Source organism: Camarhynchus parvulus, chromosome 2 (assembly GCF_901933205.1).
Source record: "Camarhynchus parvulus chromosome 2, STF_HiC, whole genome shotgun sequence".
NCBI lineage: Eukaryota > Metazoa > Chordata > Aves > Passeriformes > Thraupidae > Camarhynchus > Camarhynchus parvulus.
In genome coordinates this window covers 55,440,605-55,455,319 of record NC_044572.1, presented here as the reverse complement: position 1 = coordinate 55,455,319, position 14,715 = coordinate 55,440,605, and the positions used below count along the sequence as shown (strand labels likewise).

Genomic DNA, 14,715 nt, shown 5'->3' with positions numbered 1-14,715 from the left:
TTGGTATCTTCTGTAGTTCTCTGTTCTTTTAAATAGAAACTTGATATGTTTACAGAGTAAATCAGAATAATCCCACTTAAATCCCATTGGCCTTGGAGGCCAATACATTGACAGCAGTATTTGATCCATCTTTCAGACAAAAAAAGCCAATGAGAATCTCCAGTGTTTAAAGCAAACCTGTGCACATTGCAGTAAAATTGGAACAAATCTGGTAAGACTATAGATTTAACAGAGAAAAAGATTTTAAAATTGAGCATCCTTAAGAATGATGTACAAATTAAAAAAATAATATAAAAATAGTTAACATTTCTAGAGAATGTTTTAGTTATGCTGGTGTTTGTCATGAAAATATATATAGTTCCTTCACAACAGAAATTCTGTTATTGATGTGAATGACAGCATTCAGAAAGAGTGCTTAGGAGTTAACAGATCTGAGGTCTCTAACCCAAGATATGGGTATCTTATTACAAGTGCTTGACTTACAGTGTTAGTGTGAGTCATATAGGAGGAAATTATTTTAAAAATCAGACCCCTTATTTGAAAAATATTGAATATCTAGGAATCTCATTTGGGACTTCTAGGTTTGCAAATTCCAGCCTAGTCTTTCACAGATTCATGTGCAAAATTATTTTACTAGCATTTTCTCCTTGTTCTTAGAGTGACTTTTGGCCTCACACTGATTTCAATTAGAAAACACTTGATCAGTATCATATTCATCTCACAGAAATCATAGTTTATTCTTTGTTCCTCAATCACACACACAAATAATCTGCTGTAATCCCAATGTGATTTGGTTATGTAATTACAGTCAGTAGAAGACTGGAAAGCCAGATTCTCAGGCATTGTTGAGAAACTCCAGTCACATAAATCATTGATGAACCTGTTCTAATCTTTCTTGGTGTCCAATTTATATCTGAAATTTGGTATCCTGATCTATTACAAAGTCCACATAATTTCTCAGTATCCATTCCTGTCTAAGTAGGAGAAAACCAGTCAACTCTTGCTTTTGTATAGTCTAACAATATTATTTCATGTGATTTTTTTTCCAGGTTGCTATGATGAAACTTAAGAAACAACGTTTTTATTCAGGTTACACAGTCTGTTTAGCCTGCAGTTTATTCTGTATTTTAAAATTTCTTTACAAGTAGAAAGAGTTCTGAAAGAGAACTGATTTCATAAACATAAATTCTTCAGGAATTTTTGCCTTTTAAAATAAATTCTCAGCTCCTATTCTAATTTGGGTAATAAGAAACAAACCTGTTCTAGAGGTGAAATATCAGTAAACTTTAAACAGCAATTAAATTTTGCAAGAAATATACCTGAAGCTTTTATTCTAACTGTCTATTTCCTGCTTGTGAGCTGTTTTCTTGACACTTATTTCGCTGTTTAAATTTCACATGCTCTTTTCTTAAAATATCCTTCCCCTATTTGGTGGTATAACTCTGACTTACTGTTTTCTATAAACATGTGAAATGGCCTCTGGCATTTAGTTTGACTGTTGGAATTTAAATGTTTTAACAGGAAAAATAAAAAGGTTCTTCAGCTGAAAATCCAAACCAAGCTTGCAACTCCATTTTACATCACACTGGAACAAGGAAAATTTTATTCTGAAAACAGCAAATAGATTTGGGAACTGAATTGATGATCTTAATAAAATATCCCCTCTGATCTTCCTTATTCATTCCTCTATTTTTTGAACAAGAAACTTTGTTGTTGCTTTCTTCCTAGGAATGTTAAGGTTCTCATTTAACCTACCGATACAATATGGGCAGAATACCTTCCTAAAGAACAATACCCTTTTGAGTCAAGGTGTGGAGATTTCTGGACTAATCAAAGGAATCAACTAGGTAAGTGGAGTAATCAGTTTGGTGCATTGTATGGGTAGTAATGTTTCTCAGTCACTGGCAGCTGTTGTTCATTTCTGATGTGGAAATGTGTGACGAAATCTGCCTTGCCCAATTGTGGACCAAACTGTTCTTTTTGGAAGAAATGATTGAAAAGATTCTCCAATACATCCATCATTATGTATGAACCACAACAAAAGTTTCAGAGTAAAGAATATCTGTGACAAAGAAGTAGAGAACTGAGCTCTTGAGTGAAGAGCTAATGGCTCAAATCAAGATATCAGAGTCATGTCTGAGGTGGTGGCAAAATCATTTAAGAGCAGGGAAAGGCATTAATGATGCCACTGTTGCTAATGATAGAATGCTACATTTTCAACACACCTAACAAGTGTCTCTCCCCTTTTTGGATGCAAAACTGTTAACTACAATTTTGGATCTGAGAGGGTTCTGTTGCCAAAAATGAGATTGTGGGAAAAAGACTTGACCTAAAATTAAAGATAACAGTATGGAAAATATAGGGGGAAGTATGGTTGCTACTCCCTGGATGGAACACAGTCAGCACACCCAAATTTCCATGCACAGTACAATCTAGGGGGAACTAAACGGAGAGTGGAGTGGAGTGGAGTGAAGTGGAATGGAGCGGAGTGGAGTGGGGTGGGACACTGCAACCAGGTTCTGTTGAAACCCTTGGAGAAGAGGGCACTTGGTGGTACTTTTTAGTTAATAAGCCACACAGCAGCTGGAAGCCTAGGGAGATAAAGGAAGATGTCCTGCTATTGAATCAGCAGCTATGACAGCATTACCCTCCTTGGATTGACACATATCCCTATCCCAAGGTTATGTCAGATGCTACACTGATGTTATGTGCCTCCAAGGCACAACCATCCCTCACTGAGCAATACGTATGACTAATGTCACTCAGGCTTTGCATAAATGTAAAGAAGAATTAAGAAAGGATAGAAGACTCCATTGTAACTGCTGGGATTAGGTGGTAGGCTGAACCTCTCTTCTCCCCCATATGGACACCTATGGGGTAAGAAGTATACTCTATGCATGCTGAATGATTATCTCTAGCGAGCTCTCAATGGGGATTAGAGCTTGTCTGTACATTGCTTTGAATACATTTTTGCAGTCAGATACTTTCACCAGCAATCCTAAAACCTTATGTTCTCACTACTGTTTTTTATTAATAAAGAGTGTTGTCTGCAAACTGTTAATGTGGATTTTTCAAGGGTGCTAGCAGTCAATGGCAGTGGGTTAAGGTGTGGAGACCCATAAGATTGTCTCTCTTTTGGCATGTGACCCTGAACAAATGAGTTGAACTGCAGTCCGATCTAGCAGACCACTCCATGAAGGGTCCCCATGGCCGGAGGTGCTGGCAGACTGCTTAAGCAACAGGATCTCAGCTTTCCTGAGTCATGGTCAGACTAATCAAACACTAAGGGTTTGAGAAAATCTTCATTTTCACATGAAAAACTCCTAACATCATGGAAAGTCCTTGAATAATATAATTCTGTGATTCATGGTGGGTAATGATAGGAAACCCAAATTAGAGGCAAAATATGCTAACAGAAGAACAAGGAGAGTGCTCTTGCTTTTTTGTTCCATGAACTATTTGAGGCCAAGCACCTCCTAGCTAAAAGAGAGAGAAAGAGGAGTGCACTCTCTCCATGTGTCCTGGGAGAAATTTGTGCTGATAATGCTCAGGTGGGGCAGTGCAGCGTCCCAAAAACTAAGCTGTGTTAGCCCTGCCTGATCTAGCTCCAGAACTAGAAGCAAAACATTCATGGAATTAGCGTAGCATTCCTTCTGATTTATTTTCTCATGCTGAAAAGCAAAGGCATATTATCTTAGACCACACACTGGGTCAATACTGTTGTATTGTTCCTAGTACCCAAGATGGGGTCTCTGCATGGACTGCACTTAAACCATCCACACACTATGCCTAACATCCTGCTTTATTATTGAAGTAATATGTTAGGAATATGAACTGAAGTGTCTCTTCTCTGCTACTATTGCACAGAGCTTGAGTATCTATCCTCTTGCCTTGCACTCTTGCCTAAGACAGCTCTCATTTATTCAATTCCCCAGGAGCTGCTTGGGGAAAGAGGAAATGTCTTCTTGCATCTCTCACAAGGGAAGATAAAGGAGGGAAGGTGAAGTGAAAAAAGACTTTGGTCATATTCAACAGTGAGGACTCTGAAACTATCCCATCAAAGAGGTAATATAGGAGGGAAGTAAGCCAATTACTGGTATTTTCTGGACCTTTTCCCAGCTTCCCGCTTTCTGCCTTTCAGGGAAGTGCAATGAAAACTATCCTTCCTCCTTGTCGCTCATGAGCTTTTAATGCCTACTCTTGAGCAGCTGAGATTAGAGGATGCATAAGCATCATTCTTTCTCAGGAAAAACAGACACTGGGAAAGGAGAAGGAGTACTTGGGGCTGAAATATTAAAATAGCACAGATCACAGCTATTTACATTCCTGGTGGGAATATTATCCAAACAGCTAAATGGCATTTAAACCTTCATCTATTTGACCCTATTCCCATTGGTTAATTAAGGAAAGCTGACAGGATGATATTTATGCAATAGCACTAGCTCAAAAAACAGATTATTGTGAAAATAAACAAGAAAGAAAGTGCATTGGCATGACCAATATAATTTTTCACATTCTGCTGTTTGCTTATACCTATTTGGTATTTGTGGCAGCTAGGTCATTTTGTGGAACCCAACTGTATTTGCAGAGCTGCAGTATTTAAAAGCAGGCTTTATTTTTGCAGTGGACATGGTGACAAAATTTAAAATGTTTTTATTACTATGACTTTTTATATCAATCTAACTAACATCTACTGCATTTTACATAGTTACACATGATCCTACAGTTTTTACAATGTTGGTAAGTGGTTACCCATCCTCTGTCTGGGAAGTGGTCTGAACAGTTTTATCACCTGACAGTTTAATAAGCCTAAAAATGCTGTAGAATGGTCACTGACTAAATAGATACCACATGAGAATACAGTTTCAAGATTCAGTTGAAAAGAAGCTGAGCACCAATGCCATGAGAATCTCATTTTTTGCGCCTGAAGATGGCACTACATCCACAGGGAACAAACATATCACACTACTTTAGTAGCACCAGGTTTTTGAGTGGAAGTGCTAAGGCACCTGGCGAGTCTTGCCTGTAGGCTGTAAAATTCTTATTTCTTGCGAGTGTAATGGGCTAGAAAAGACAGCAGAATGATATTCTAGTATTCCCTAAAGAATGCACCAATTGAATGCAGTAAATGAAGTCATATAATTGTATTATTCTTGTTTTCCTCCCATGACAAATCCTGGGTGAGTGAGCAACTACATTTTTTGGTAGTTTTAGGATCTTCCTGAATTCCTTACTTTTTTTCCCCCTCCCAGTTCTGTTAAATAATTTGCATAATCAAAAGTGATTATCAGTCACAAATAAGTAAAATCTCCTATATTTGCTATTCATAGTTATTGTCATATGAGGAACACAGAGTTACACAATAATGTTATGCAGAAAATGAAATTGTCCTCCCACTGCCTATTAAAAATATCAAGAAAACAACCAACAGATATTTTCTGAAAATACTGTGATATTCAGAACAGTTAAATCTGGCACAGAAAAAAAACCCATAGCAAATCAACAAGAGCCTATAACACTACTGATTGGTGAACAGAAGGTACAAATATAAATGTTTTAACAACATATCATCCATAAAACAGTATTTTTCCGTGCAATGTACATAAATTCTACTGTATTATCACTGTTCTGATAATGCAGCGTAGATGCATGGAAGTTGGATTAACTTGTCTTGAAACTGTGTAATTTTTCTTAATCAGTTTTTCTGGTTTGAAACTGCTATTCTTTAAAGTACTTTTTTTTCCCCTGATGGGGTGAAAAAAATGTGTTAAATTATGTTTTCCTCAGACCTTAGCACAGACCACTGAATATGTATCTATGTATTCCTATTATTAGTTTCGGGATACTTTCATGGTTTAAAGTATAATTTAGTAGTACTGGACTGTTGTTCATGATGAAATAAAAGAAGTTATCTATGAAATCCTTTCTATTACAGTTTATGCCACAAATGCTTTTATTCATCTGAGAACATTTTTTACAGGATTAGTCCAATAATGAATGTTACGAAAAGTATGCAAACAAAGTGCTTGAAGCTTCCAGAAATGGGTCTGAAATTCCCCCAGATGTAAGCCAGCAATTGAAAAACTTCCTAAAATGACAGGAATATCTTCACACAGCTGGGACTGGCTACTAGAAGATGTAAATATACATTCAGCATTTGGTTCATGCAATTCAGTGTTTGGACAAAGAAACAGCACACACTTTACAAAACAGAAAATCTCCATAGATCCTGTGCACTAAGTCAATGGTCTTTCTAAAACTTCTGTTACCAGAAATATAACCAAGTTAAGCCAACATGGTTTAACAGTAAGTAGTACTATGGCTGTAGAGAAACATGACCAAAGCTGCTTTGAGCCTTATAGAAGGCTCCTGCAGTCCACAGCTACAGAAAACTGGTTCTTATTTGTCACCTCTTCAAGGCTGCTGAACAATTAGTAGCCTGGAGTTTGCTAACTACTCAAAGGCAGATATAACATATAGGTATTTCCAATAAACAGTGTTCCCTGAACCTAGCAAGTACAAAGACCATGTTCTGGGTTTTTGTTTTGTTTTGTTTTGTTTTGTTTTGTTTTTGCTTATTCATTTGAATGGGTAAGCAAAAGAACAACTTCTGTAACATCCATCATGGACAGTACTCCTGGTTGTTATGACAATTAGTCCTTGGACTCAGTATCATTTACAACCAATACACAGAGTGGAAAGCAGAACAGCATTTCTTTTAACGTGCTATCCACTATTACTTACTGTACAGGGAATAGATCTTCCACTTGGAATTGAGAAGATGAAAGGTATATGCCTAGATAATCTAAGAGGCCAAGAACATAATCATTGAAATCATAATCATTTGAAATCAGCATACTGATTTCAAAGAATGCTAGTTATGTTGATGCCTAAATTCTGAATTTTCTACCTAAACTGATTTTTTTCCTTTCTCATTATTATCACACAAACCTCACACACAAGGTGGCACCACATAAATCTCTGATTTACAATTGAAAAGATCAGAAAATGGCATTTGGTTTTCTCAGATGAAAAACACTTTTTGAAATGGTACCTGAAAATGCCGGTGGACAATACTGAAATTTCACGTCTCTTATCTCCTCTTACTGTCCCTTGGAGAAAGTGCACAATGGTTTTAACAATAGTAATGATGACTAGGTATTTTTATATAACTTGTCTCTAAGAAAACAGAAAAAGTCCATATTTCTTCCTTTACCACTGTCCAAGTCCAGGTCTGGTCTTTCATTAGAAAATCATGCCATACGCCTGTACTCCAATTTTTTAAACTGATTAATTGCTAATTAAAAGCTAACTTAAAACTAAGAATCTTTAAGCAGTACTTCCATTAGGGATGCACAATTTGCCATGCAAGTTGCAGTTGCTGAAATTATGAAAAGTATTTAAGATGCTGGAACTCTTTCTTGTGACTGAAAGGTCATAAGATAGCAGAACTGGTACATTACTGCACTGCTACTCTATTTCAGGGCTAGGAATAACATACAGAAGGTTTTGGATTAATGGATCAGATGGCACTCACATACTTCCACTCTGTGCCAACCCATATCAAATTAGAGACCATCCAACAAGGCAGGTGCTGAACTGAATTTCAAAATCAGGCAATCTTTTTTTCCATCTGCAAATTGTATTTGGCACCACAGCAAAGAGAAACTAGTATCAGTTTATCCAAAACAACCTTCTGAGGCTGACATTCACAGCAGTTATCAATACTGCAGGTCATAGGACAAAAATTAAATTGAATGATCACATTCAGTTGAACTGTACAGAGTTGAGAGAAATTATAGAACAAGATAATCTTAAAGCATAAAGGAGATTGGACATCAAGTCAAACAAGAAACCCCTCCACAGTTTAACTGCTAGATGGAAAAACTTTTCAAGCAGAAGACAATAGAACTAAGTCATAACTGATTTCTCCATTTTATGTAATACAGTGGAGCCAGGGATATGTTCCAATCAACCAGTAACCCATGTGTTCCAGTCTTTATGTTATGTTTAAAAGCAAGAGCTATAATGATTTAAATGGTCCTCTTGACAAAATAATTAACGGGGAGCAGGTGAGAATAGGTGTGTGAGTTTGGAAAACTTCCAAATTCCACCAAATAAACTTACATATTCAACTTTCTCCTTCCCTTGGGGGCCAGTGTAAAACATTTTGGAGGTGGGAATTAGACTGCTGAGAGGTGTGACAGGAGGTAGACATATCCTCATGACCATGTTATGGCTAATATAATTTCTATAGGTTTTTGCTGTGTCTATGATAGTTAGGAAATGCATTTTCAAAAATGGTCCCTGCACTTGGTATCTAAATAAATTTCTGATCTTCCTCTGGGAAAGAGTTCCATAGTTTCTTTGTATAATATATTTCCTTTTATCAGTTTTACCTGCTTCTTTTCAGTTTACCTGAATATTGATTTACTTTCACTCCTTTTTTAATATAAGATAAAAATTCCCATGGATTTAATTTTTTTATCTCAATTTTATATTGTTAACAATTTATTCCTAATGCATCTTAGATATAAATATATTATTTGACTAATGATATACTGGAGCAACTGCTAAGAAACAAAAAAAATCCCTTCTCCAGGAAAAATGAATTGTATGGATCTGTGGAAAGAAAGCTGTAAAATAATCTTTCACTGTGAACGCCAAAAGACATGAAAAAGTTTGTGTCTGAGTCCAAGTAATTTGTCCTGAAAGTATTTGAAAACCAATTTAAAAAGTCAGACAATATTTTGTGTGCATGGATACTATTGAAGTCCTGTGATTTACCTGCACTGCCCAGAGGTAGTCCAGACGCAGTTTCAAGTCCACCTGTCTTGAATGCAGTGCTAAAGCACAAGAAAATAGCAAAATAGCTAGTATTGGTTCATAGCCACGCATGTAAAAGGAGCTGCCCCTTAAAAAGAAGAAGAAAATAAATATGTTATTCCAGGTCTAATACCTAACACTGCACAATTAATATCAGATCCTTAGTTTAGAGCACATGGGTACCTCCTAATCACTAGGCTCATCTGGGCAGGGAGATGGGTGAGAGTACATCTGTTCGCTGCATCACACCAACATGCAATTCTTGAGGATTTTTAGATGCTATGCGTTATTGTAATGTGTGTGCATGTTTTTAATTAGAAAATATAAAAACATTGAAAAGCTCAAAAACTTTGTTGAAATTGTGATTGATTGAGGGCTGCTGAAATATGGCCGTTAAGTTTTTAACTGTGTTTTTCTATTCCATACGATAGCTAGACTGCAGAGTGTTCAGCTGGGGTACATTAACATAAAATGACAGAACAATTGGGTAACAGTTGCCAGCTCCCAAAAGCTGCTCCCCTGTTGATGGATGTTACTAGATCCTACTATTGTTGGGGAAAGGATGACTGATGTGTTTCTTGTGCTCTACTCCTAGGCAGCACTGAACACTAGAGGACAATTCAGAAATATGTAGTCAATGTGTGACTATCTATAGAAAATTACCCATTGCTTAATTTTGCAAGATACCTACCCCACTGCTTTTCTGTAACCACTGAGTTCCAGAATAACTATGTACAAAATTGTAACAAAAAGCAGGAGAATAATTTTTGGCAAGGAAGATACACGTAGAAATATTGCCAAGGTGAGAGTCCCCACTACACAGGAAAGGAAAGCATAGTGGGCTGTGTCACATGGAAGTTCATTCATTGTTTCATTTGTTCCACCAGGAGAAATTATAACTATTGAGCTGCTGGAATTGGTATTCCAAACCCAAGGCATGCAGCCAACCTAGAAAAGACAGGAGAGGTGAGAAGGGAAGAATGTTAAATATGAAATAAACAGAAATGTAGTTGCTATGGAGGCTGACTGTAGTTCATTGCTAATTGGAAAAAATATGCCTGTGGAGTTCTCACTAAGCTCAATGCTGTATTAAAATCTCCTTTTCCTGCAATGCTCCACTGAGTTTTAGGGGAGAGACACAATTTGTTAATTAGATGCCAATAAGGGCAACCAATTGAAGTGTGGGCTTAGTTGAATAGTTTCCCTCTCAGTGCTCAAACCTAAGAGATTCTCAAGCCAGGATATTCCTGCAAAATTAAGGAACTTCAGTTAACATTTTATTTGGCCATGCAGGTGAAAAAAGTTCTTTTACAGGGCACAGAGATAAATTATTGTTTTACTGACTATGTAAATCACATAAACTTCAATTACTTAAATACAAAATAAAACATTTTATTGAGTGAAAAACTAAACATCTTTTCCCATGTCACAGCTACTTTTGCTGTCACATATATTTCAAATACAAGGACTCATCTTTAATTACTCCTGCCATTTCATTATCCAAGGAGTTCCATTTCCTTCTTATGGTGGGAAATAAAATTTTTCATATATCTCTTATGGGAAATTTGGGGAAATCTAACCTGCTTTTCCTAAAGACAATGTCATGTACATATCTCAGAGCTGTTACCCAAGGAAGAGAGGAATTTCTGGCAAATAGTGCAAGTCCCTAGAGCTCCAGTTTTAACTGCAGTCCAACCTTCACCCCTTACAAAGGAAAAGGATAAGAGTTAGTATAAGTAGGGGAGAGTGGGATTGTAGTGTGAAATTTATTTAACAGGCACCATCACATAAGCCCTGCCCTGTACTTAAACATCTCTTTTGAAGTGCATTATAAGACCTTTTTATTTCATCCCGAGCACTGACAATGAAATTTTATAGCATGTTGTAAAGTAACTGACATCCTGAAGGGTGATTAAACCATGTATTTTAGAAGGAGTTGTATTAACTTAAAAAGATGAGACATAATACATAAACAAATGTGAGTTAAACTCATATATAGGTAACACTATGAAATGAGATTGGGAAAGTGAAATGAAAAATCCCTTTTAATAGGATTTTGTTCCATATCCTTAAAAACGCTTTCATAAAATTATCCAAAAACATTTACATGCATGAGGGCTTCATCAGTGATCTGGAATCCACTCAGGAAAATATCATCTGTTATACAACCAGTAGTGGAATGTCAACACCTAGCTCTTCTGACAGATGACAATTCTAGAGGCATTACTTTGCAGGAACTAATAATTTCTACTGATAAAACATTTCTGCTTCGGTTATAAGTTACTTTTGTTCAGGAATGAATTATGTTCTGAGTTGTGACTGAATGATCATTCCCTTATTGGAGGTCAGAACTTCAGAATTCTGATTTGTCTTCCACTGTTGTTCAGCACTGCCTTAGGGCTTATGATATCTATTTCTCATTCTCACTATCTTTAAGGGGCAGCAATGGTGCTTGTTTCATTTGATCGAAGTAAGGGTCAGATCTGTGGAGCCTGATTCCCAAAGGTTTTAGCTGTCATAACTTTCATCTCAATTCTGAAGTCAGATGCACAGAATTTGCTGAGAAGCTAGCCTGGAATCACTGCAAATCTCTATGCATTTTGTGCTTATGTCTGCCTTAGGAACCATATATGCATCTGTGTGCTATTAGGGCTGTGTGTTACTCACACAGATGATGTTCAGGAATTCCCAGAAATGTCTCAACATCAGCAATTCTTGGCTCCTCTCAGGACATTGGAATCCACAGAAAAGGGACTGTCTGTCCAATCAGTTCATGGGGATAAGCCAGTTACTATGTTCTCAGGGCAGGTCCAGGGACAAGTGAATACACAAAATACAAAATACAAAATATGGGGCTTGGCATCTCAGCACTGAAGCTTGCGTCTTCTTAATGGTCAGAACACATTGTCAAATTCCTGCAGAGAAGCATAATTTGAAACATCTGCCTTCTCAGCATTTCCAGTTGTGTTTCGTGTGCTATTTTTATGTGGATTCTTTCCTTTGAGTACCCTAACATGTTTAATGCATTAGCATTAGCAGCCAAAATGCTAAAGATGAGTGCTAGGAATTGGTCAAGGCAACTGACTGACAAATACTTAGGTGGAAGTTTGAAGATCATTTCAATTGAAGTTGACCATGTTGAACTCTCTGCTAATCTACAGTAAGTATTGAGCAAATTCACTTCAAATAACAAGCTTTTTAGACATTAGATATGAATGGATCATATCAGTAGCACAATGTAAGCACCTCTTCTCGTTACACAAAACTGTCAATATTTTAAGATCTCTCTATCTTTTCTGATCTGCCTGGACTAAAAATATCCCATTATTACACAGAGGTATTTTCTATAAGTTGTCACATAGAAATAGTAATCTTGTTTTGACACCACGCCTTGTCTGTCACAAAATATTAGCCATTGAACTAGTAAGCAAGTTGAACATTTAAAAATGCTTTTCCCATAAAGTACATGACACCAGCAGTCTACATGATGCTAAAGTTTGAAATACAAATTTATATTGGTTTTGAATAGGTATTATCTGTGTAATTTGCTAATGGCTTTGCCATTCCTAATTCAATACACTGTCTCAGGCCAATGAAAATCCCAATTGCAGCAAAGGGGTTTAATTTTGAAGAAGCATGCTCTGCAAATATGAAAAATAAAACAAACAGGAATTCATCAGATGAGAATATGGTATGTATTTAAGGGATCTCACAAGTATGTTCTTTAAACACAATGCTAATTTAAGTGAAACTTGATTTAAATACTCACCACACAGCCTTGAGCCACAGAGTATATTAAGATCACAATAAAAATACACAAAATGGTACGAATTTGTATTGTCAGGCACCCTGGAAAACACTAAAAAAGAAAAAAAAGTATACATAAATATTTAAAGTATTTTTAAAGTGGGGTTGTTATTTTTTAGTAGTCTATAAAGAGAAGTGAATAAGGGATACAGAAATTTCACCTGTACTGCAAATTATGAAACTGCAGTTATTGTTGTGGAGTAACTGTTAGTGTGTAGGTGTATTTTAATGGTAATTACAGTTTTGGGGATAATAAATGTAAAATTACTATTGTTATATATTATTTCTCACTATGATTAAAACTCTTAGAAATTTTTAGTTGTATGTCTACTCATGATGCAAATAATATTCTAGGATGGCATTTGATTTTACTCTCGTGGGGAAAGTACCCAAAGCAACTTTTGAGTTGCAAATTCTCAGCTCCTTTGCCTTGCAAATTGTGATCCAAGAGAACATACTGTGATAGCACAGAATTTTGGAATGGTATATGTGTCTTCTGCTATAATAGGCAGGTTAAATGCCAGGGTAGTTTTAATTATTGTGACTCATAAAAATATTGAATTTTTCAGAAACAGCAGTAGGCAACAAAAATATCTGGTGAAATGGAGTCTTGAAAACATTTTGTTTATCTCCACTTTTAGCCTGATTCCATTTGTCACACTATTAAGTGTAAGTTCTTGCTGCTATGAAGCCTGTGGCAGAATGTGAGAGAGGAAGGGTAAGTCTGTCAGGCTGTGCACTTTAGGCCTGTTCCAATCATTCTGATCAACTCTGCTTCCAGGTAAAGCTGCTTTCCTTCCTTTCCCCTTGCACTAAAAATATTTGGGGCTTCTATTATCTACTAGATGTATCTTTCAGACCACAGAACTTCTTCTAGTGACTTCAAGGGAAACGGATACAATCCAAGAAACAGTCAGATTTAAAGTGAGGACTATCCTGTGTCCTTTAAAAGGAGGGAGCTCAGATTTATCAAGGTTGAATTTCACTTAAAGTTAAATGGAGCAGGAAAACACCTGATTTTTGGATGAAAGTCAACAGTTTTGAAGAAAAGCAGTTCATTTCATGGGTATCACCAGCCTCAAAAACATAGCTTCCGGCAGGCAGCCTAGCAGTCAGAGAGACTACTGTAGCCTTCAGAATACAGCAATTACAGAAAAAAAAGTAAGCATGAATCTACAAATATATTTTGGCTTCAATATAGGTTAAGTCCATGTAAACATAGGTGTGGAGCAATCAATATATCAGTAGTAGATTTGTATTATAGATCTGAATTAATTTTCTACACCAGTGTAAGTACTAGCATCAATAAAATAGATTGGGATACCTGAGGTATATCACCTTTAATAAAACTGAGCATATTGAAGAAAAAATAGCTCAGATTATAGGAATCTGAGATTGAAAAGCTGTGTTTCAAGGGAGATAGAGCAATGTCCAAAATTACACTATGAAAAGAAGACTATTTCTTCATTCATTCATCACTATCATACAGTTCTGATTGGAAGGGACCTCAGGGGGCTCAAAAGAATTGTCTACCTTGAACCTCAGAGTCTCAGGGCAATTTTTGCAGAGCTGGTTACTCCTCCTGTGTCATTGCACAGCATTGTTTCTTCTCAGGACCTGGACTTTGCATTATACATTCTATAGTTATAAGATTCCTGTTTGCCTATTCTGTTAACCTATCTAGGACCCTCTCAATAATCATCCTGCCAGCTGTTCTCACAAAATTGTATTCATTTGAAAACATGACATGAGTATTTGCCATGTCCTCCTCCAGGCTGTTGATAAAAATGCCTGACAGGATAGGATCCAGGATAAACTCCCATAGTATCCCACTTACACTGGTTTCAAAGTGACCATAAAGTGCTATGCTCTGAATGCGATTATCCCCATAGTATTTTACCCATCAAACTGTCCACTTAACTAGACCAGAATCCTATATATAAGTGAGGTGGAACATATGTGGTTTTATCCATATAAATAAAATACAAAATAATTTTTCTTGAAGAAAAAAATATTTATTCCATTAATTAAGTTTGCAGCCAAATAAGCTGTCTATTGCTTATTAAAGAGATAATACCCATG

At 36.4% G+C, this 14,715-nt stretch overlaps 2 protein-coding genes across 3 annotated transcripts in view; one reads left to right on the top strand and one right to left on the bottom strand.

Annotated features, from left to right (window-relative positions):
* Positions 1–14,715, bottom strand: part of ADCY1 (adenylate cyclase 1) — a 149,626-nt gene that overhangs the window by 9,449 nt on the left and 125,462 nt on the right. Inside the window, exons 12-14 of the mRNA XM_030971284.1 lie at positions 12,596–12,685; positions 9,518–9,774; positions 8,788–8,914 (exon numbers count right to left, since the gene is read on the bottom strand). Coding sequence (XP_030827144.1) covers positions 8,788–8,914; positions 9,518–9,774; positions 12,596–12,685 — 474 coding nt within the window. The remainder of the gene's footprint in view (positions 1–8,787; positions 8,915–9,517; positions 9,775–12,595; positions 12,686–14,715) is intronic.
* IGFBP3 (insulin like growth factor binding protein 3) overlaps positions 1–14,715 on the top strand; it is a 105,450-nt gene that overhangs the window by 75,354 nt on the left and 15,381 nt on the right. For both annotated transcript variants that reach the window (XR_004061694.1, XR_004061693.1), the window contains exons 5-6: positions 1,729–1,847; positions 3,936–4,065. The gene's annotated coding sequence lies outside the window, so the exon portion shown is untranslated. The remainder of the gene's footprint in view (positions 1–1,728; positions 1,848–3,935; positions 4,066–14,715) is intronic.